The sequence below is a fragment of the Monodelphis domestica genome, chromosome 3, assembly GCF_027887165.1.
Source record: "Monodelphis domestica isolate mMonDom1 chromosome 3, mMonDom1.pri, whole genome shotgun sequence".
Taxonomy (NCBI): Eukaryota; Metazoa; Chordata; class Mammalia; order Didelphimorphia; family Didelphidae; genus Monodelphis; species Monodelphis domestica.
The window spans coordinates 255,063,573-255,088,913 of NC_077229.1; the positions used below are offsets into that span (position 1 = coordinate 255,063,573).

Consider the following 25,341-nt stretch of genomic DNA (forward strand, 5'->3'; position numbering starts at 1 on the left):
AAATCAAAAAGAAATGGGCTTCACTAATCTATATTATAAGGATCCCTGTGGACTACATACCGACTTAATTTTTTTTTATATTGACTTAAGTTTTAAAATATAGAATTATATATGTTTTGTTTTATTTTATTAAATATTTCCCAATTACACTTTAGTCTGGTTTGGGCGATACTCCAGTGTTGTGGGCTATATGGGTCCCATCAGCTGAATGTCTGGTATCTTCGCTCTAATAGACACTGATCTCTATATAAATACAAATGTGTATAAAGGACAGTTAAGAGAAAAAAACAAAATAAATATAAGATATTCTGGGAGAGAGGCCATTAGCAGTTGGAAAGATGAGGAGATGCTTCTTATCAAAAATGATGCTTTAGCCTCAGTCTTGAAAAAAGTGAGGAACTCTGTGAGGCCAAAGTGAGGAAAAATTATAATCCAGACTTGGGAGACGGCAAGTGTAAAGAAAGGAAAGTAGGAGATAGGAATGTCTTATTTAAAGAGCAGAGAGGCAGACTATTGGTGGGAAAGGAAATAAAGTAAAATGAGACTAGGAAGAGAGCTCTTTAGGACAAGTGGTGAAGAGCTTTAAAAACCAATCAGTAGTTTATATTTCATCCAAGAGGAAATTAGGACCTATTTGATGTTCATTGAGTAGAGGAGTAGCATGTTCAGATCTAAAATTAAGGAAGATGTATGTGGAAGATAGTTTGGAGTAGAAAAGAGACTTAAATCAGGAAGATAAATTAGCAGATATTTAAATCTAAGTGACTATGTAAGTGTAATCAGTTGATTAGTTGTACTCAGAGGATCAAAATGACATCACTAGGTCAGGGTCAATTGTACAGGATGTCTAACTGGGCTGATCAGACCGGCACTCTAAATTTGTACATCTCACATTTCCTTTGAGCTACTGTAATTCAGCTTTGCTCATGGAGCATAGTACCTTCTTTGATATAGGCATGCTGTGCTGGACAGTCCTATGTCAGTGTCTCCCATGCCTCATAATCAATTCCAAAGTTCTTCAGAGACCTGCAGTAAATCCTCACCATCAACTATGTAAGTAGAGAGAAGGGAATGAATGAAAAAATATTGTGGAGGTAGCTATTGAGACTAGGATAGAAGTAGGGCTAATAAGGTATCTGGACAAAGGAAATGATCTTCAAGAGGCTATTTTGGTCAGGGATCTTGAGCTTAGCAACTCAGGGAAAAAGAGAAGGCTTCATCTAGGAGATGGTATTTGAGGTGAACTTTGAAGTAAACAAGGAAATATAATGCTATTTTTGTTTATAGGTTTAATTATTTTTGTATGCAGATGATTCAAACTGATAGACCTAGCTAACTAGCCTTATTCCCTCTCCAGACTACCAACACCGGCCCATTGGATTTTTCAAACTGATCGTCCCAATGACAATTAGAATTTTAACATGTTCAAGATGGCTTATTATTTTTCCACTCCCAAGTTGTCCGCTTTACCAAACTTCCTTATTTCTCTCACAAACATCACCATTCTTCGAGGATTCCAGGTTCATATTCTTACTATTATCAATGATTTCTCACATTGTTTTATGACATAACCAAACAATTGTCATATTTGTCAATACTCACTCAAATACTCCCTAAATTGAATAAATCCTGTTCCTCCCAAATACCTATCCCTCTCAGGACATTCTATCTGTATGCAGTGTAGCAACATAAGACTTGATACTCAATGTCAATATACAAGGCACTCCAAGTCTTAGTGATGTTTTAAGCTATTAAAACTACATACATATGTTTATGTGAAAATATATGTGTGTACTTAAACACACATATGTACATATGTATATAAGCTACGTATATATAGAGCTGTTTATGGACTCATACCTATCTTTCTAAAAACCTATTCATAATTATGTAAGACCTCTCATATCATAAATGCAATAAAATTATCCACCCTATGTAATTTAAGGAATATAAGGATTTTGTTGCCTTCTCTGATCATATACTATGCTTTCCCTAAACACTTAAAACTAACGATAGCATTTAATTGGCTACAGAATAAGAAAAAAACTAAATTCACTTAGATATACTATAAAAAGAGAATACCATAAAAATCACTTAATTTTTGGCTCTCAATTTCAAACTGAGGGATATAAAACCACTTTGCTTTACCCCAAAGAGATTTAAAAAAACAACAACAGGGAAAAGGACTTTCTATGTACAAAAAATATTTTTTAACAGCTATTTTTATAATAGCTAAGAACTGGAAATTAAAGGGATACTGATCAATTCCTTTCCTGGATCACTGCTTTATCATGGTAAAAGGATTTGTGTAGCTTAATAAAACTATGACCTGGGTCAGGAAGGGTTACTCAAGATAAAAAGGTCACTGGGGAGGGGTCTGACAAAAGGTGATCCAAGGGGGAAAAAATGGTAAACTTCTCTTATTATCTTTGCCATGAAAACATCATGGACAGTATTCAAATGTTAAAAGATATAACAATGGAAGATGAGCTCTTCAGATTGAAAGGGTCTGGTGTGCTATGATCCACATGGTCACTAAGGGTTGGACTAACAATAAATGAACTGAATGAACAACAATAACATCAAATGGAGAATGGCTTAGCAACTTATGGTATAGTAATATAATAGAACACAACTGGGCTACAAGAAATGACAAAGGGGACAAAGGGACCTGAGAAGACTTATATGACATCTGATGCAGAGTTAAGTAATCAGAAGCCAGAGAATAATTGATATGTAATTATCAATTTTAAAACAACCTTCAAAGACTTAAGAATTCTGATTAGTGCAATAATTAGCCATGATTTGCACAAGACCAACAGTAAAAAAATCATGCCAATCTCCTGATAAAGAGGTAATGTACTAAATATGGAATGAAACACCAATTTTGAACATGACCAATATGGGAATGTTTGACTTCACTCTTTATATTTGTTATAAGGGCTTTTTTCTTCCCTTTTCCCATTCCCTTGGAGGCATAAGAGAGTGGGAGAGAAAATAAATTGTTAATTAGGAAAAAAATTTTTTGAAATAAAAAAAAGATAGTTGGCCTTGAAGACAAGATGATCTCAGTTCAAATCTTCCCAAATATACTAGTTATGTGACACAAGTGATTTAGCATCTTGATGCCCAAGGCAGCTAAAAAACATAATTTTTTTAAAAAATTGAAAACTGCAAATGTACAACAGTAGAGGGAATTTCCAAACCAGTAGTTGGCTTTAACCATTGAAATCACCAGATCTGGACAGCCACCTACTCAAAGAAAAATAAATCATAGCAAATATTGCATAGCTGCATTTCATTAAATGAATAAAATAACCATAAATGAAAAATACCTAAAGTTTGATAAAAAGAAAAAATTAAAAAACAAGAAACATTAATATCTGCCATTGATTTTCTACTAATTGTTAGCAAAATGTTTAAAATTTTACCTTGTTTTCTCTGCTTCTCAAATGTGTGAGGAAACGTGCATCACTGGAAATATCTGTAAATAAATACTAACATTGTGTAACTAGGAACACTAAGCTTTTACAATCATGGAAAAATAACTAAGTTCTGAGACCAGCCAAATAATAATGGTTCCTTTCAAATATGAACCTGAGAATGCGACAGTAGCATGTACCAAAAAATGATAAGCCTAAAAGTCAAGGAACTCAAGTTTAAATCCTATCTTTGACATCAAATTTGATAACCAAACCCAAAGTTTCTCACTGGAGTTTCCTATCTATAAAATAACAATTCTTCCACTTCATGTCTCATAGGGTTATTGTGAAAAGCATATGTTTAGAATTGGTCTGGACCTTAGAGATCAGGCAGTACAACTTCTTTTTAAAGAGGAGAAAATTAATGCCCTGAGAGTCAAAATGACTTGCCCAGGGTTATAAGGTAAGTTAGTAACAGAAGGAGATGTAAACTCAGATACTCAGTGATTCTAAATCTGGTACTTTTGCTGCTTTACCATGACCATCTTTCTTTGAACTACCAACTCTATGTAATTAATTCCCAGATATTTGCCTCCAATTCTAACAATTCTTTCCAGTTTCAGACTCACATTATCAACTTTTAAGTGCTAGAGATAAATTCATTCATGAAAACCCAGAATTTTTGGTTTTCTTTTTAACCACATCACAAGTCACTAAAACTAGATAACACAAAGGAAAGAAAAATATCTAATAAATGCAACAATATCTATATGTTAGGAAATACCTTTCACCTGATCCAGTGGTGAAATCCTTCCGAAAATATCTTGGTCCTGAATGGAATGTGCAGGTCTCATATTTTCAATCGGCAATTTGTCAATATTCTTATGCTGGTATGGCATTTCTTTTATTAGAATATCTGACATGTGTTGATTTACAGGAAGTCTACTGACATCTGGCCTGGAGAAGGGGGGAAAAAGTATTCTAATTACATTACTGAATATAAATCTAAGTAAATGCTATTGAATTGTTTTATTGAATAATTCACTATTAAGTTAGAAGTGGATTTCTCATTTAAAAATGAATAAAGCAATAGAAAATGCTCCTAATATATCTGGGCAAATCCAAAAATAAGTGGACAAATTACCTTCCATGTTAGACATTTTAGAAAATGTAACAAATCTTTTAAGGTACTTAATATATAATTTTATGAAATAATCATAGTTTCATTAATGTCTACCATAATGTACCAAGGGTAATTCTACATATCTGATCATTTACAAAATCTTCCAAACTCAAGAATTATGTACCCTCTTAAAGGAAATATTTCTTTTAATCTCAGTAATTCCTTACTCCTTTCACACTTGTTCTTGATTCTCAATGTGATCTTCAATCGCCTGATTCTGCTCTCTCACAGTAGCCTCTTTATTCAATTTTGAGCCTACCATTAGATATTTCAATAATGATTGACTCCAAATTGGAATCCCTGTCACCTTAATTTTTCAGATTTCTATTCTACTCAGTTGGCCCTGGGTCTCTCCTGGAACTTCCAAACATCCCCACAAGAAATTATGAAATCATATTGACAAGTTTCAAAGACTTGCAATCCAACCTCAATTAGACCTTCATGATTGTATCAAAATTCTTTTACTTATCTCTTATTGACTTCCCACTGTAACTATTCCAAATCTCAATTCTCCTCTGGCCCTCAACTTTACCTTTTCCTCATGGATCCCCAGAAAATCTTACCTACTGTTTTACTAAAACAATAGAGGTCACATGCTATGTGTAAAAATCTCAAATACACAGCATTAATTCCAAGACGGAAGGTAAGAGTATAAAATTTTTTTTTAATAAAAAAGTAGAATTGGGCAAGTGGAAACTATTAACTCCATAAGAAATTTTCAAAGAAACTATGAAATGAAATCAAAATACTGAGGAAAAAAACAGAAAATGTGAAATATCTCAATGGAAAAACAATTGGCTCCATTCCTTACAAAAATCCTCAAAACATTCCCAGTTCCTCTCATATATCTCCAAACTGTCCCCTTCTCTATGAACTCTTTTTTAAACTGAAAAATAAAAAATTCTTTCCAATGGGCCTGGTCTCAAGTTATTTTCCACTTTATAGAAAAGATCTAGTTAGGAGGTGGAGCCAATATAGCAGAATAAGGCAAGAAACTCCCTGAGCTTTCCCAGATTCACCTCCAAAAAATATTTTTTATTTAAAACACCTCAAAATGAATTCTAGAACAGCAAAAACAACAAAAGGCCAGGATAAAACAATTTTCTATTTCACACAACTTACTTATAAAGTTGGCAGGAAAGATCAATCTCACTGGGGCAAGAGGGGAGTGTAATCCAGGGCACCAAGCCCACACTGAGGCTACAATACCCTGTAGCTCTACACCCCCCACCCCAATCCTGCAATTAGATCCCAAGTTCACAAGCCAAGAAGGCTGAGACAGTGCCCCCTCTATTCTGGAAGCAGAGCTCAATTTTATCCAAAAGGCAAAACACCAACTCAGAATAAGACAACAGTGCCAAAATGGCTACTATATGTAAAGCCTCAAAGTAAAGTGTAAAATCCTATCAGGCCCCACTGGAGGTCATAGGTTCAAATCTGGCCTCAGACACTTCCCAGCTGTGTGACTCTGGGCAAGTCACTTAACCCCCATTGTCTAGCCCTTACCACTCTTCTGCCTTGGAGCCAATACACAGTATTGACTCCAAGACAGATGATAAGGGTTTAAATAAAAAAAAATAAATCCTATCAGGCCCAAAAAAGAACTCCTAGAGGAGCTCAAAAAAAAAAACATTTTAAAAATCAAAGGAGAGGTAGAAGAAAAATTAAACAAAAAAAATGAGACTGATGCAAGAGAATTCATTTAAAAGAGTCAACAGCCTGGTAAAGGAAGCCCCCCAAAAGGAAAAATATATACCAAAATTCAGTGGGGGAAAAAAAAACAAAAAAACAATTCTTAAAAAGTAGAATTGGGGAAGCACGTAGCTTGGGTACGAGAAGAGAGAAGAGAAAGAAAGAATGTGGTAAATCATCTCAGTTGATGATGGAGGGAGGTGGGAGACAATGCTCTTAAAGCTTACTCCTATTGTAACTGGTTCAGAGAAAGAAGAACATCAATACTCAAGTATAAAGTATGTACCCTTTAAGGAAGTAGGAGGGGAAGGAGTTAAGAGAAAAGGCAGGGGTGACTGATAGAAAAGAGGACAAATTGGGGAACGTACATGACATCAGGGTTAAAGAAAGAGAGATTAGGATAAATAGAGGGGAAAAGTAGGATGGCAGGAAATGCAGTTAGTAATCATAAATGTGAATGTGAACAGGATGAACTCACCTATAAAACTGAAGTGGATAGCAAAATGGATTAAAAACCGAAATGCTACAATGTGTTGTCTAAAAGAAACACATCTGAAGCAGAGAGACACAGAGTAAAGAAAGATAAGAGGCTACAGCATAACCTATGATGCTTCTGCTTAAGTAAGAAAAAACAAGTATGGTAATTATGATCTTACAAAACAAAAGCAAAAATAGAACTAAAAGAGATACAGAACAAAATTAGAACTTGATAATCAGTATCATAGATAATAAAGTAATTATCAGTACTAACCATATACACACCAAATTTTTAAAGAAGTCAAATGGGTTACAAGAAGAAATAGATAATAAAGCTATAGTGACAGGTCTCAACTTTCCCTTCTCAGAACTAAATAAATCTAACCAAAAAACAAAAAAATCAGGAAAGAAGTTAAAGAGATGATTAGAATTAGAAAAACTAGATCTGATAGCTCTCTGGAGAAAACTGAATGGGAATAGAAAGAAATACACATTTTTCTCAATGTTACATGAAAATAACCATGTATTAGGACATAAAAACCCTCACAACCAAATGCAGAAAAACAGAAAATTAAAAAGATCCTTTTTTTAGACCATAATGGAATAAAAATTACATTCGATAAGAGCCTAAGTAAAGATAAATTAAAAATTGGAAACGAAATAACGTAATCTTAAAGAATGAGTGCGTCAAAGAACAAGTCACAGAAACAATAACTTCATGAATGAAAATGACAATTAGACAATATGCCGAAATTTATCAAATGCAACCAAAGCAGGTCTTAGGGCAAATTTTTTTTATTTCTAAACATTTACAGAAATAAAATAGAAAAGAGTAGATCAATTTATTATTCATGCAACTTTAAAAAGTATAAAAACAACAAATTAAAAATCCCTAATTGAACCCAAACTGAAAATCCTGAAGATCAGAAGAGATTAATAAAACTGAAAGCAGATTTTATGAAAAAGCTAATAAATTAGATAAATTCCTGGCTAAATTATTTAAAAGAAAATTAAATTACCTACATCAAAAATGAAAAGGGTGAATTCACCATCAATTAAGAGGAAATTAAAGAGCTAGTTTGCCCAATGATATGCCAATACATGTGACAATCTAAGCAAAATGAAGGTATAAAAATATATAAAATTTTCAGATTAACAAAAGAGAAAATAGAATAATTCTATAATCTCATTTTAGAAACAGAAATTGAATACATGACCAATGAAATTTCTAGGAAAAAAATCACAAGTGAATTCTACCAAACATTTAAGGAATTAATTCTAATACTATATAAACTATTTGGAAAATAGGTAAAGGAGTCCTACCAAATTACTTTTATGACACAAATTTAGTACTGATACCTAAATCAAAAAGAGAGAAAAGAGAAAGAAATTTTTAAAAATAAAATACTAGTGAGATTATAACAATATATCACAAGGTCTGACCAGCTAGCAATTATAGCAGGAATGCAAAACTGGTTGATATTAAGAAAACATTCAGCCTTCCTTGCCATATCTACAACAAAACCAAGAGAAATCATATGATTATTTCAATAAGATGTAGAAAAAAACCTTTGACAAAAAAGAACACTCATTCCTCTTAAAAACAATGAAAAGTATAGGAATAAATGAAGTTTTCTTTAAAATTACAAATAGTATCTACCTAAAATCTGATCAGCAAGCATTATTTGTCATAAGCTAGAAGACTTCTCAAAAAAAAATAATCAGAGGTGAAGCAAGGATATACATTAGCACCACTATTATTTAATATTGTATTAGAAATTCTAGCTATAACAATAGAAGAAAAAGAAGTTGAAGGAATTGGAAAAATGAGAAAAGCAAACTCGTTCTTTGCAGATATTATGATGGTATATATAATCAACTAAAAAAACAGCTCAAATAATGTTACAAGGAAATCACTTTAAAAGACTGATATATATTAATTTAAGGTCGCCAAGGAATTCAGCTATGTAATTCCTAAATGAAAACTTAAGTCAGCAGTCAATCTTTTATGGAGTTTAATTACAATAGGAGGAAGTAATTAGAGATAAAGAGAGAGAAAAGGGAGAGAAGGAAATAGGGCTTAAATACCCCTTCTGTTTAGGCTGGGCCAAAAGGCCCAAGCCCTTAGATAGCTGGGGCAAAGAAAGGAGATCAGTCCCTATTACGCACGTGACCAAAATGGAGAAACAGTCTCAGAGGCCCCCACTTTCAGCTTCCTTCAGAGCAAGCTTCTCAGAGCACACACCAACCACACGGACCAACTTCTCAACCACCACCCGAGTCTTCAGACCCCCCTATCCTTAAGAAAACCATCCAAGTTCCTCCCCTCAGTCCTCACATCTACCAATCACCTGTCCATCAATTTCCCTGTGCCAATGGAGGCTCTAGCTTAACCCAGGACCGCCCAGAGGTCTTCTGGCTTTGCACATGTCTGTTGAAGGTCATATTTTCAAATAATTAAATCTTTGATCCTTTGCTACAGCCCTTTCTAAATCCTGTTAACCTGAGTAGGGTAGAGATTGGAATAATTAAATTTTGATCTAGGCTGCAGCCCTTACTCAATCCTGTTAGGACTGAATAGGGTGGAGATTGCTATAATATCAATATATGCCTAAAAGCTTTAAACTATGGGAACCTGCCATTTATTGATAAAATATTATAGGACTGTGATTAATGTTTGTGTCTGATTCCAGGAAAAGGGATAAAAACAAGGAGCACAGACTAACCTGAATAGTGCCAATAGAGCACACAAGAAATATTAAAGTGAGACTCGAGGTTGCGACGCTTAACTTATGTTTAAGTCGTAGGACTTCCTTGTATCTACACTCTTTTCGAAGTACTCAAACAAGTACAAAGCTTGACTATCATGCTGGCTCCCTATATCCCTGAGGAAAAATCAGACAAGGGAATGACATTTCCCCATCAAAATAGAATTCTAATTCTTTCCTTCTTATATTATGGCAACTTCCTGTAGTCTTGGCTACGAATGGCTAAGTGAAATATTACTGCATTCTGTCCTACATACTTGTGGGATAGAAATTACTTTAAACTGGACCTATACAAGGTCTATTTTGAATTTTTCTTATGTTTTTTATTATTTTTCTATTCTTTTGATAATTGACACATACACCCCCATAACTGAACATTGCATTCTGAGCTAAACTTGATATTTTTTTTTAATACTTACTTCAGGGGGGATTGTATTTTAATTTAAAATCTAAGAATTTTTGAATTTTTTTGTTTGAGATTGTATTTTTCAAACAAAAAAATTCAAAAATTCTTAGATTTTAAATTAAAATACATAATTGAATATTTTTTAGCAAAATGGCAGAATAAAAAAAAAATCCACACAAATCATAGGCATTTCTATTATTATCAACAAAGTCCCGCAATGAGATAAAAAGAAAAATTTCCCTTAAAAAACTATACAAAGGGTGGGGCAGCTGGGTAGCTCAGTGGATTGAGAGCTAGCCCTAGAGACAGGAGGTCCTAGGTTCAAATTTGACCTCAGACACTTCCCAGCTGTGTGACCCTGGGCAAGTCACTTGACCCCCATTGCCTAGCCCTTACCACTCTTCTGCCTTGGAGCCAATACACAGTATTGACTCCAAGACAGAAGGTAAGGGTTTTAAAAAAAAAAAACTATACAAAGGGGGCAGCTGGGTGGCTCAGTGGATTGAGAGTCAGGCCCAGAGATGGGAGGTCCAGGTTAAAATCTGTCCTCAGATACTTCCTTAGCTGTGTGACTCTGGGCAAGTCACTTATCCTCCATTGCCTAGCCCTTACCACTCTTCTGCCTTAGAACCAATACTCAGTATTGATTCTAAGACAGAAGGTAAGGGTTTTAAAAAAAACTTTACAAAAAATAAGAATAAAATATATACAGAACTATAGATGATATAAAATACTTGAAGGTCTACCTGCCAAAACAACTAGAACACAAGCACATAATACCTTTTTATGAATAAAGTCAGATCTAAAGATCCAAACCTGGAGAAATATTAGGTGCTATGGGGCAGGCTAGATCAATATAATAAAAAATACAATTCAATTGAAATTGATTTACTTATTTAGGGCCATAGCAATCAAACTACAAAAAAACTATTTTACAGAACTAGAAAAAATAGCAAAATTCATCTGAAAGAAGAAAAGGTCCACAGTATCAAGGGAACTAATTTTTTTTAAACTACAAAGGAAGGTGGCCTGGCCATACCAAATCTAAAACTATACTATAAAGTAGTAATCAATCATTAAAACAACCTGGTAGTGGCTAATAAATGGAGTGGTAGATCAGTGAAATAAGATTAGGTAAATAGTATACAGTAGTAAGTGATGATAGTAATCTAGTGTTCTATAAACCCAAAGATCCAAGCTTCTGGGACGAGAACTCTCCATCTGGTAAAACTACTGGAAAAACTATTAGAATATGACAAAAACTAGATATAGACCAATATCTCACATCATGTCCCAAAATAAGGTCAAAATGGATACGTTAGACATAAAGGGTGCTACCACAAGAAAATTAGGGGACAATGGAATAGTTTACCTGTCAGACCTATGAATAAGAGAAGAATTTATGACCAAACATAGTAAGGGATATTGCAAAATGTAAAATGAATAGTTTTGATTACACTAAATTAAAATGGTTTTGCTCAAACAAAACCAATGCAAACAAGATTAGAAGGAAAGCAGAAAGCTGTGGAAAAATTTTTATAACACATATCTCTGATGAAGGCCTCATTTCTCAAATTATAGAGAATATGGTCAAATTTATAAAAATATAAGTCATTCCCCCAACTGTTAAATGGTTCAAAGGACACAAACAGGCACAGTTCAGATGAATCAAAGATATCTCTTAAGTCATCCGAAAAAATGCTCTAAATCATAATCAATTAGGGAAATGGAAATTAAAACTCTGAACTATCACTTCACATCTATCAGATTGGTTATGACTAACATGACAAAAAAGGAAAAATAATAAATGTAGGCAAGGATGTGGGAGCTGTACATTGATCCAACAACCATTCTGGAGAGTATTTTGAAAATATTTCCAAAGTATATGCATTCCTTTTATCCAGTAATATCACTACCAGGTCTATATCACAAAGAGATGTTTTTAAAGGGAAGAGTATACAGACACATATATACACACAAAAATATTTTAGCAGCTCTTTTTGTGATGACAAAGAATTGGAAACTAAGGAGATATTTATCAACGGGGACCGTTGAACCAGTTGCGGTATATGATTGAAATAGACTACTACTAATTATGCTATAAGAAATGATAAGCAAGATGATGTTAGAAAAATCTGGACTTACATAAACTGATGCAAAGTAAAGTGAGAACCATATTGTATGCAGTAACAACAATATTTTTGATGAACTATTAATGACCTACTTATTCTTAGCAATAGAGATCCAAGATAATAATTCTCAAGGACTTATAATGAAAAATGCTCTTCACCTCCAGAGAAAGAACTGATGATTGTCTGAATGCAGAGTGAAGCTTATTATTTTTAACCTTATTTCTTCATGGGTTTTTTTAAAATGTCATCTTCCACAACATGACCAATATGGAAACATGTTCAAACTGCTTAAAATCTCAAGGAAAAGGGTGGGAAGGGAGAGAAATTGGTACTCAAAATTGTAGGAAATTATTAAAAACTGCTTTTACTTATAATTAGGAAAAATAATATACTAAAAGAATAAAAAGAAAAGATCTGTATTCCCTACATAATAATTGCCACCCCAATAATTTATTGTTTTTTAAAAGGTGGCATCATTTTACTGAAACTGTTTTCTCTGAAGACACAAAGACCATATCACCAACTCCAATTGTTTTTTACATTGTCCTTCCTTCCATTCCACTGAACAAACATTTACTAAACTCTTACTAGATACAAAGATAGAAATAACAAAGTTTACAATCCACTAGAAAGACATAAATATATACAGATAAACCTATTCAAAGGAATTGAAGAGGGAAGGAAAAGAAAGGGAATAATGCATTTTTATAGTATCTACTATGTGCAAGGCATTGTACTCAGCAGTCTATTACCTCATTTGATCTTCCTAACAACACTGTAGGATAGGTGCTTTTATGTTATCCCCACTATAGAGTTGAGAAAGTGAAGCAAACAGTGGTTAAGTGACTGGCCAGATAGTCACACAGTTAGTAAGTGTCCAAAGGTAAATTTGAATTCAGGTCTTCTAGATTCCAGGTCAGTCTTTATCCACTGTGCAGCTGCCTCTGGTGTAATCTGAGCACTAAGAATTGGATTAGGGATAGGAAAAGAAAATGAATCAGGGAAGCCCTTTGACAAAGAAAGTAGCACCTCACCTAAAACTTTAAAGACAAAAGGGATTCTGGGAGGTAATAGAGGGGGGAAAAACATTCAAAGCACTGGACATAACTCCAGCAAGGATGGAGAAAAGAGCAAATTACGAAATGTTCACAGAAGCAAACCCCTCTCTAAGAGGAAGGGACAAAGGGGCATGGGCAAAGTGTAAAGTACATCAACTGGATTACAGCAGACACTTCTGTCCAGTACTGGGAAGACACTCCCCGCTCTCTAAATCTGGGAATGACTAGTAACCTAAAGAGATCAAATCAAATTCCACCTTTTAGATAAGGCTGGAATTCCTGATCCCTCCCTACCCAACCCCAATTGGTACTACCTACACATTTAAAAATATATATCTTGCATTTATTTTCTATGAATGTTGGATATATTCATGAACAGATGGTCTCCCCTAAAAGACTGTAAAACCTGAGTGTTTCTCTTTTGATTGTGTTTAGAAAACTAGACTTGAAATCAGAAAGACTTGTGTTCAAATACAATCACAAACATTCTGATATTGTATTATTAGTGATTAGGGGAGATTTTTCTATTGGTTGTTTAAAATTTGCAATTCTCTACTTGAAAACTGTTTTTAGACAATTATGCACTAGAAAATGGCTTTATATATTTGTTAATTCTTATATCAAATCATTATCAGAGATATTCAATGTTAAGACTGTGCTCCAATAAAAGTTTTCCTTCTTAAAAGCATTTGAATTTTGTCCATATAAAAGGTTTCCAATTTCATGTAATGGAAATGATGTTTTATCTTCTGTAATTGCCTCAACACCTGATTTAGTTAAATATTCTTGCAATATTCAAAGCTGTAAATGGTAGCCAATGCCTTTATTCTCCTGACCATAATGATTCTAGTCATTTTGAGCATTTAAAATGTTGTATAAATCTAATTTTTGCTAAATTGTTTTCAAAGTTTCCTAGCAATTCGAATAGAAATTCTACATAGGGTAATTTATGTTTAGTTCAATGTTTCTCGTTAAGTTAGTTCCTGACTTTTTTTTTTAAATAGCCTTGATGATTACTTTATCATCATAATGAGCAAGCATCTTCTTTTCCCTTTGTTTCATATAATGTGTAAATACTACTAGCGATGACAATAAGACAAGAAAAAGAAATTAAAGGAATAAAGAAAGGTAAAAAAGATAAAGCTTATATCTCAAAAATCCAAGAGGATCAGTCAATATACTAATTGAGAGAATTAATAACTAGCTTCAATAGTTAAAGGCTACAAAATGCACAAAAATCAATAATACATCTATATAACTATAAAATATAACCAAAAAATTCCCTTGAGGTTCTTTTTGTGTTGAGTGAATTTTATTATTTTGTTTAGCTCTACATGGTAGTTAATTGTTATGGGAAGTCCTATTATCTGTAAATTTATGTACTTGTGTAATTTTGTTATACTGGCATTTTCTAGCCACGAATATTAAATATTTTTCCATTAATAAGGCTTTTGGTTCATTTATTTTTTTAAAGGAATGGCTTGTATTTCTATGTAGAGCATTCTTGAATGGACTATTCCTTTCACTATTTCACTATTCATTCATCTTTTTAGCTATATTATTAATACTTTTAATGGGATATTCTTTTTTATTGTTGTTGTTCAGTCATTTCAGTCATGTCTCACTCTTCACGACCCCATTTTGGGGGGATTTTCTTGGCAAAGATACTGGAGAGGTTTGCCATTTCCTTCTCTAGCTCATTTTTCAGATGAGGAAGAGGCAAACAGGGTTAAGTGACTTGCTCAGGGTGATACAGCTGGCAGGTGACTGAGACCAGACTTGACATGCAGATTAGTCTCCCTGTCTCTAGGCTTCTCCTTTTCTATTATGGCCTCCCAAAGTTTGTTACTGCTCTATATACTTGACTAATACATACTGGTTGTTTAACCCTGATGAAATCAACTGATCTCTCAGTACTCTAGGAAACTAAGGCTATAAATTAAAAAAGAAGTGCTGACACACAGCTTCCCAAGATCAAGAGACTTTGGTTGTTTAGGATTTGCCTCTATCAATTTCTGCTATATAAAAATTCTGTTATTTCTGATATTTTTAGCCTATTTCTTTTCTGAAGTCATTGACTCAAGTAGTTTTGTTTTTCAATAATTTTTAAATAAACCATGTCATCAACAAAATGGGTTAATCTCTTGTATCTTACCCTTTAGTTTCATTCTTATTGCAAATGCTACCATTTCTAAAACTGCCAAATAACAGCAAAAGCATTTTGCTTTGCTAATATAAGTTTCTATTGTTTCCTCACTACATATTAGATTTTGTTTTATTACATTAGAAAGTCTCTTATCTATATATATATGTTATATGAGTTTCATTAAATCATGATGAATGTTGTACTCTCTACATATACATGACTGACTGATGCTCAAAAAAAAAGTATTCAAGAAAAGGGAAATACCTTAAGTGTGAAGAAAAAGGAAGTCTTAGCTCAAACTGAAGATAAACTTTTTTTAACCTTTACCTCCTGCCTTAGAATCAACTAGGTACTGGTTCCAAGGTAGAAGTATAGTAAGGGCTAGACAATGGGGGTAAAGTGACTTGTCCAGGGTCATACAGCTGAGAAGTGTCTGAGGCCAAATTTGAACCCAGGACCTCCCATCTCTAGGTCTGGCTCTCAATCTACTGAACTACTCAGCATCCCCTTAAACTTTTTAAAAAAAGGAATTTTTCTCTAGTGTAATATTTATCTTATAATATGTATCTTTTTTCACATGAACAGGGAAATATGTATAATATGATAATATATGTACAACTTATATTATGTGCCTTTCTGGGAGGAGGGAGAACAAGACAAAAAAGAACAAGAGATTCTCTTAGATAAAAGTATTATTTATTACATATTTACAATAAATCACATGTTACATATCATATTATACATGTAAAAAATATAAATGGTAACCAAAAAATATTGTTTTTGATATTGTATTAGAAAAGGTCCTTTAAATCTCTCTCCAATTCATTAAGGAAAGGGCTTCAACTAGGTCTCTCCCAAATACTCTCAGATTAAATTAAAGATTATAAGAAAAGGCCTCTCCCTCTTCATTCAAAGGAAAGGGTTTTCAATTAAAGCTCATCACAGAAGGGAGAAAGGTGATGACAAGAACCAAAAATTAGCCAAGGGAAGGGCAGTTGGGTGGCTCAGTGGACTCAGAACTAGGTCCAGAGACAGGAGGTCCAAGGTTCAAATTTGACCTCAAATACTTCCTAGCAGTATGATCCTTAACCCCCATTGTCTACCTAGCCTTTACCATTTTTCTGCCTTGGAACTAATAAGAGAGAAGATAAGGGTTTAAGGGGAGAAAAGCAACTAAGGTAAAAGAAAAGTCCTCAACCTTTAATTTGATCTTCAAAGCTGGGAAGTCCTAGATTTCTACTCCTAAACCCACAACAACAAAAATGAACAACAAAGAAGAATTATAATATTTGAGTTTGACCAACACACACAACTAGAACAAAAACCTATTATCATAGTAGAGATATGTTTTCCCCACCAGGCATCAGGGTTAAGCTAAGTGTAAGTGCAGGGTGAGGAGGCAGCAGCACCAAAAGAAGAACGGACCAGACTGGACTGAGCATCTGGACCACACATTGATGAGACATCATCCCCTTTCTCTATGGAGGCAGCCAAGGAGACTCAAGAGGAGCATGACATCTCCCCTAAGAATGAAAATGATTTGAAGCAAGATCCACAATTTGAGCCCAAAGATTAAGACCTTTGAAAAAGAGCCCTTTAAGATACAAACAAAGCTGTTCTAGAATGTCCTTCCAGAATGGAAAAAGTGAAGGGGGGGAGGGGTGACATGAAGCTGCTGAAATACAAGGAGAAAGGGATGACTCACTTCCTCATAAGAAGGGGAACAATTCTGAAGATCTGTGTTAATCACTATATAACACTACTGATGGAGCTGAAGCCTAATGCAGGGAGAGGCAAGACCTAATTCTGGAACACACATGCTGACTTTGTTAATGAAAATTCCAATCCTTAACTACTGGCAATTCAATTCCTAAGTATAGAAAATGCCCAAAAGTTTAAGGCAAAATTTGAAGAACGTAGGTGCAAAATAGAAGAGAAGAGGGCAGGCAAAGAGAGCAGCACTGACAAAGTGGCCACAAAGCTAAAGCAGCTTCCAGTGAAGGATAGCAGCCAAGGGCCCAAGAGCTCTGAGGCAGCAGGAGATACAGAAAAAGGATGCAGAGCAGCAATAAATCATCTCTGAGAACTAGTTCTTTTCTGATTTTTTTTTCTTTTCTTCCTTTGGATTTTATATAAAAAACTGAATTCCAGCCTCCAGATTGTCTTCTAAGTTTTTGCCCTTTCAAAGATGTCTTTAACAAAACCATTAACTCAGTCACATATACTGCACTCATAACATTCTTTTCCAGAGTGGAAACACTTATGCGCATAGTACATCCAAAAAAAAAGTGAATAATATATTTGAAAGCTGAGAGAGGAAAAGGAGTATCATTAAACATTAAAAAAAAAAGTTTGCCCACAATTAAATTATTGCAAGAAATAATGCAAGAAGTTTAAAAGGGTATTTTTAAAAGAAACAAAAGATGGAGAATTGAAAAAAAAATCAACAGCTTAACAGAAGAGGTAAAAACTTTGCCCTAGCAACATACTCTCTAAAAATAAGAATGGACCAAAAAGGGAAATTAATGACTCTAGGAGGGGACAAGAATTCTTGCCAAAGTCATAAGTCTAATAAAAATTAAAAAGATGAAACAAAAATAGAAAATAGTAAAAAGAATAAATCAGAATATATCAAGCAGTTATATGCAAACAAAACAGAATACACACACACACACACACACAGAGAGGAATACCTCCAAAAATAAATACAAGAATGAAATAAAGATGTTTGCTCTTACCACTATTACTTGATCAAGTTCTGGAAATGCTAGCAACAGCAATAAGACAAGAAAAAAGAAATTAAAGAAAGGTAAATGAGAGATAAAGCTATCCCTATTTGCTGATGATATGATGTTATATATGGAAAATCCTAAGAAATCAACCAAGATATACTAATTGAAACAGTAACTAGCTTCAAAAAAGTTGTAAGCTACAAAATCCTCAAAAATCAACAACATATCTATATAATAACAAAACATAAGAAACAAAAGTAGAAAGGAAAATCTCATTCCAAACAACTATGAAATATCTAGAGATCAACCTACCAAAAGTCTGCAAAAGAAATACATTCAATTACAAAGTGCTCCTTAAAGAAATAAAGAACTTAAATAGCTGGAGAAATGTTCAAGCCTCATGACGAGGCTGTGCCAATATAATAAAAATTACCACATTATCAAAGCTAATTTATGATAAACATCTATCAAATTACCAAAGGGACCCTTTATAAAACTTAACAAAATAACAAAAGTCATTTGGAAAAACAAAAGATCTACAATATCAAGTTAATGATGAAAAAAAGTAAGGATGAAGTGAAAATAACACATCCATACCTCACTATATTATAAATTAGCAACAGTCATCAAAACCATCTGGTATTGGTTAAAAATGGATAAAAAAGTAGAACAGACTAAACAAGGTAGGATCAAAAATAATAGAACTCAATAAGTAAGTGTTTGATAAAGTGGAAAATTACCCAGAAAAAAAATTCCTTATTTTAAAAGAAATTGCTGGGAAAACCAGAAAGCAGTTATTAGGCAGTGATGGGAAACCTTTTGAGCCTGATGTGTCAAAATTTGCCAAAAAACCCAGCATAACTCGAGTAGTGTGACACTTCAAGAAAAAAAAACATAATTTGGCAATATTTATAGTTTAAATAACAAAAATGCATAATTGTAATATATAACTATATTTAATAAACCAAAAACTAATTATTTAACTTACCTGCTTAGGGACTTCTTTGTTCATCTGTCAGTCATTTTCTTTTGTTGGTCTTGATATTATTTAACTTGTGTGGGGTGACATGAACTAAGATAAGTGAGGGGGAGGGGGAATTCTTTAACTAACCTGCCTATTAGTGAATTTTTTGTTGCTGAATTACATTGGCTAAATCTTCAATTGAAGGTTGGTATTTTGTACACCAAGTCCAAGCAAGCACTACTAACTTCATCTGTCAGTCTGTTTCTTTTGTTGGTTTTCATATTATTTAACACTGAGAATAAGGTCTCACAAAAGTACGTAGAGGGAAAAATTGTGAGAAAGCCATTGCTATATTTTTCAGGGTGCTAAAAGTGACTGGTAATCGGTTCCAGGCACTCCTCCATGGCACATGGGCCCTGGCCCAGGGCACCACAAGAGCAGCAGGCAAATTCAGCCTGCCTGCCAGCGTGCTCCCCCTCCCCACCCCCATGGGAAACCCCATGAGCCCCAGTCACCTGGCTCACACTGCCCAATACTAGCCCCCCACCCCTGCAGCTGCGGCCAGCGTTTGGAGCAGCCCTCCTCCCAGGCCTGGCCAAGGCCTGGCCAAGGCTGGAGGCACATGGCTCCCCTCGCGACTCTCAGGCCCCGAGGCATGCTAAGCCCACATGAGGCCATAAGTCATCAAAAATGGCTATGTGTGCCAGTGCCATGTGTCATAGGCTCACCATCACAGGCTTAGACCAACACCTTACCCTATATTCTACAATACATACTAAATGGATATTTGTCCCAATATTAAAGATCATACAAAAAAAAAATTGAACAAGATTCAAATAATATACTTTTTGCAGTTATAGGAAAGAAATATACCCTTAACCAAAAGAGACAATTACAAAAGATTAAATAGATACCTCTACATGAAAAATTGCTACAAAGACTTCATAACTTAAAAAAACTTAATCATTTAAAAAAAAAAAAGGTTGTTTCTCACCCCTACCCCCAAGAAAATCTCAACTGTCAAATTAAAATACTTCTCCCAATCATGTTGGAGGATATTATTTTCCATAATTTCAAGGATTCTGATAATCTTAAGTGATACCAGGCCCTATGGTTACATGTATTATGATTAGCTTGGATGACTATGTATCTAATACATACTAATGACTCAATTGGAGCCTTCTGTATGTCCTTTTATAAAATCTGGCTCTTCTATCTCATTTTCAGTTTTTCTTTAAAGAGTTTTGTTCTTTTAAGGGTATTTGATGTTCATCATAAGCATCCATAAGCTTTTTCTAATTAGAACCAAAATACTACAGAAATCCACTTTTTGCTGAGAAAATATAATTCTTATCAATGGACCATAGTAGATAGCTTTATCAAAACAGGTAAGAATTTTTTTTTTTTAATAACCTGATGGGGCTGGTCTAGATAGGAGAGCTCAGGGCCCTCCCAGTTCTATGATTCCTTTTCTTTAAGTATGCATTGTTGCTAGAAAGAAGCAAAATGATGAGAGTACAGTAGACATAAGTGGAGAAGAACATTTTAAATTCTGCAACATCACTTGGTTCTTATAGGAACAGAATTTGGATTGGACAGAACACCACTTTTGATAAGTAGATCTGGAATGATCCAAGTTTCTTTCTTCTCTTAGTCTAAATGCTCCTCGATCTCTGTCTATATTTACATCATTTACAAAGAGCACACAAAATACTTGTGTGCTTAATAAAGGCCTGTACAAAGAGAATCATAGACAAGTCCCTTGTACACTAGTGACTAAGAAAAATGACAACATGGGGCTTTAAGGTCTGGGGAGAAGAGTGGTGAAGCATTTAACAAAGGGTCAGTAAGTCTGGACCTAACAGCCACTCAGTTTCCTTCTGCTCCATCTGTTCAATAAGGTCATTTCAATCTCTATCTTTATGGAATTTATCAAATATTCGGCATGCAATTTAATGGAAATTTCTTTCTAAGTTAAAGGTAGCTAACAAGGTAGTTCCCTTTGATTTAGAAATTAGCAACACCATCAATGACATATTTCTTCTCAACCTCCATAGCTAATGATATACATTTTCCTTAACAAACATACATTATTTCATTTGTATGGCCAGGTGTACTATAAGTTGTCATCTTTTTTCTTTCCTCATTTCACAAAATGTGTAAATACTACTAGCTGAATTGTAAATGACACCTTCCTCATCATCTGATGCTAAAATATGTCACTAAGTGTAATAAGACATGTTCTTCTAATTTGTTATGGCTTATTAGTGTTAATTAGCCAAAATGATAAGAATATAAATGGAATGAACATCCTCAAAAACATTTTCTTTAAAAAAAAAGTTTTGAACAACCAATGAAAAACAATATCCCTCGGGAAGACAGATGCAAAAATACAAAATCAGTTATGAAGCATCATACCTATGCAAAATTAGAATGGCTTCTTCTAGAACTATTATATCTTAGTTCTAAGAAAGAAAATGAAGGTGGCACTTACATCCTATCCCAGAAGCTAAAATCAAACTTCTCTTTTGTCTCAGAGTCTGACTGACTATCATAAGATTCAGGAGCAAATGAAAACCTCTCTCTTCCTGGGTAAGATGTCTGATTATCAGAATATCTATATAGAAAGAAAAGTGCAAATAAAAAATTAGGCCAAGGTTAAACTTCAAATATATAAATATTTTATTAAATAATGCTAAAGAAGTATATAACCACAGTTTAAGCAATATAACTCCTTAAGCTTCACAAACCAGTTCTGTGAAGAGAGAATTAGATTCTCTTGGTTTATTTTTAATGAAATTCATCAGCAACCTTTAATTTAACCAAATCAAGAACTTATGGTTTTCCTGTTTAGCACCTAGCTAACCATTAAGTAGGAGAGTTCATGAATCACTCACTGAAGAAAGCTCACACCTCCAAAGGCCACTGCCCTTCCCTGGGCAGTGCTAGGCAAATTGGGAGGCTGTGATTGGTTCCTGTGACGTGGGAGAGCAACAGGAAGTGGCTTCCAGAAAACTGCTTTAAAAAGGCTAGCCACTCACTCTGCATTGGTGAGCAGAGGTAAAGGGAGATTCTTCTTGGATTCATTCTATGTAGGATGAGCCAGACTGGAAGATGACTCTTGGAGAATCATCCCTGACTGGAGCTTTCTATGCTGGAGAGTCTTATTGGGTGAGTGACTTGGGCTGAAAGAAGAGGCTTGTGTTGGTGGATTTCTGGCTGAAGATGCCACTGGGACTTCCACGTAGAGATTGGGACTTGAGGGAATCTTAGGGGCTGAGCAGGACTTCACTGGATCAGCACTTAAGCTGGTAGCTAAGACAAGGTTCTGTCTCCTTCCTATATTTCCCACTTTCAATATCTCTACCTTGTTGTAAATAAAAGCTGCTAACAGTCATTTTTTACTTAAGGGATAATATTTTATAAATGGTGACACTTTTATAACTCTCATATCGAATCAAACCTAATTTTTTTTAACATTATTTTATTTGGTCATTTTCATACATTATTCACTGGAAACAAAGATCATTTTCTTTTCCTCCACCCCCCCCCCACCTTTCCCTCTCCCATAGTCAAACCTAATTTTATATCTTATAGCTCCATATAGTTTATCATAAAATCTTCACAACTGGACTATGTGCAAAAACTTTATGACCAAAAAAAATAACAATAAAAAGAATTATCTACGTCAATACTTTGGAAATAGAAGAAAGTAAGGTAATCAATCAATCAATAACCATACACAGATGGACAATATTTACCAATCTGACACATGGATTATTCTATAAAGAATGTGTCTAATGTATAAATCACATTTTCACATGCAAAGTATTTGAGTATCAAGTAATGGAAAGAGATTTCTGCATACTAAAGTTAGAAAAATTAAGAAGGAAATTGAGAAAAAGAACTAAAGACTACAAGAGAGAATACAGGTCAGCAACATTGGAGTAGTAGAAATGGTTTGGAGTTCAGAGTCAATCTGGTTGGAAAAGAGAACCCAAATGGAAAGGAAGCCTACAAATAATGCAAAGTAAAAATGGTTAGTAGAAAACTTGAACCTAAAATCCTGGGTGGCAGCATACGACAATAGTAAGAGTCAGAGGCTATACATAATCCCAGTTTTGATGCTTACTATGTGACATTAACTATGTCATTTCATCACTTTGAGCCTCAATTTCCTCACATATAAAATGGAGGAGTTGGTCAAGATGACCTCAAAAGCCCCTTCCAGCTCTAAATCTAGGATATGGTTATGATCCTTCCTTTACTTAGCAAGATAAAAACAAATATGGCAGACCTCTAAAAATAGAACATTAATAATATATACATCTATATATATACACATATGACTTTGGACAAATTATTAATGTTCTATTTTTTTGATGACCCATTCATATATATATATATATATATATATATATATGAATGGGTCATCAGAAAGATTAGAGATTTACAGTATACTTTTGCTAACAAACAAGTACCAACTCCAATTTCTCTATAATGCAGAAGTGAATCTAGATTCTCTACAGTAACACTGGGAGAGTTCTAAAAAGGTCTAAATGACAGTAAACAGAGTGAGCTTGGTGATAAATTTTTATATCAGAAAATTAGTCTGATGTATGGAGAAGTTCAATGCTTCTATGCTGACCAGAAGGCCACATTTCTTAGTACCTTGTTACAGAAAACTAAAAAATCATAATAGCTCTCCTAATTCTATTTGAACCCATTTCTTTTTCTCAAGCAATAGCTGTTGCAGAGCTGTGGAAAAGAAGTAGAAAGTGCTAAAAATTACAAAATTCTTAAATTTGATATCTATAGGTGATCTGTGAGTACTGCATGACTGATCTTTATCCAACAACCAATCAATGTGCAGTACTACAAAATATGTACAGCAGTACCTTTTGTAATAGTTAATAACTGGAAACAAAGTATATATCCATCAAGTGGGAAAACTGCCAACAAATTCAAGGCAATAGAACTATTTCTGTACCATAAGAAAAAACATTGAATAGATGTACAGAAAGTCTTACATGAACTAGTGCAAAGCAAACAAGAAAACATAATACAGAATGACTTTACAACAATGTAAATGCAAAGAACTACCGCAGAAAACAACTAAACTGAAAACTACAAAATCACAAACCCTAACCCTTGCCCCTTTTAAAAAGGTTAGTATTCAAGGGTATAAAAAAACTAACGATGCTGCCAAACTTTTTCTATTCCTTAATTGGTTTTACTCAATTTTTCCCCTCTTTAAAATAACAATAGAGAAAGAGATGATATACAATTAGAAATCTTGCCAATGTGAAAAAATTAAAGACATCAATAAAATCTATTAATAAAAAATGTCATCCTCCTAATGTTTACTCCTTTCAACCCAGGGCCATGCCCCAAATCCACATTCTCTTCTTTGGCTACTGAATACTGCAGGAAGAACTAAAGAAATTAAGAGACCACAAAAGAATTCATGTTCTCTAATCTCAACCAGGCTCTCACAGATCAACACATGCAAACCTTTTAGATCTCTTAGGCAGTTAATACATTCCCCAAAACAGGTGTTCCAAATCTTCTAGTCATGACTACATGATCTGCTTTGAGTTCTCTCATATCCTTTGTTCCTCACCTCAGAAACTCTAGATCCCATATAGCATTTCCCTGGTAGCTCTAGTGTCAAAGGAAGAGGTAGCCAAAGCTAATCTCATCACACTTGTGCTTCTGATCCACTCTCTTTCAGTCTTCTTTGGGGGACTGGGCTTTCCATCATTACCCTTCTCTCATCCATAATAGCTTATATCCATGAGCTAACCAACAAGCTCAGATCTCCCATATACTTGAAGCCCACCTCCTCAAGTTACAATGTTCTCTTTTCTTTTTCACTGACAGATTCCCAAGTAATCTACACCAACTTCCTCAGTTTCCTCAACATCCAGTTACTGCTCAACCCCACCCACCCCAGCCAAGCTAAAATACTACTTCTCAAAGATCATCAATTACCTCTTAATTGCTCCTCTTCAGTCTCCTATACCTTCTCTCCTTCAGTAAGTTAACTTACTTCAACACAAGACTCCCAAATCTACCTATCTAGCCATGAAGTCATATTTAAATTCTAGTCTCACAAAGGTAACTTAAGGTTCTTCTAGGACTTCAAACTATTTTCAAAATGGAATAATATCATTGTTCCTCCAAACTCTCCCTTCCACTCATCTTCCCTCATCACTGAACAGACCATCTTCCCAGTCATCAAACTAAAAATTGTTAAAAGTTTTCTTTGCCTCTATCATCTCTCTCACACATTCAGTCCTATCTATTATAATTCCACAGTATCTCTAACATTTCTCTCCCTTTATCCACTCACATGGCC

At 34.2% G+C, this 25,341-nt stretch overlaps 1 protein-coding gene across 10 annotated transcripts in view; it reads right to left on the reverse strand.

Moving 5' to 3' along the window:
• CEP192 (centrosomal protein 192) overlaps positions 1 to 25,341 on the reverse strand; it is a 163,694-nt gene that overhangs the window by 133,485 nt on the left and 4,868 nt on the right. For 8 of the 10 annotated variants that reach the window (XR_008917660.1, XM_016431692.2, XM_056823614.1 and 5 more), the window contains 3 exons: positions 21,475 to 21,597; positions 4,207 to 4,379; positions 3,432 to 3,484 (listed from right to left, as the gene is read on the reverse strand). Coding sequence is in view for 9 of the 10 variants with exons in the window: in XM_016431692.2 (XP_016287178.2) it covers positions 3,432 to 3,484; positions 4,207 to 4,379; positions 21,475 to 21,597 (349 nt within the window). In the remaining variant the exon portion in view is untranslated. Of the gene's footprint in view, positions 1 to 3,431; positions 3,485 to 4,206; positions 4,380 to 18,022; positions 18,052 to 21,474; positions 21,598 to 25,341 lie in introns of those variants that run through there. The other 2 variants (XM_056823618.1, XM_056823617.1) reach the window with 2 other exon arrangements.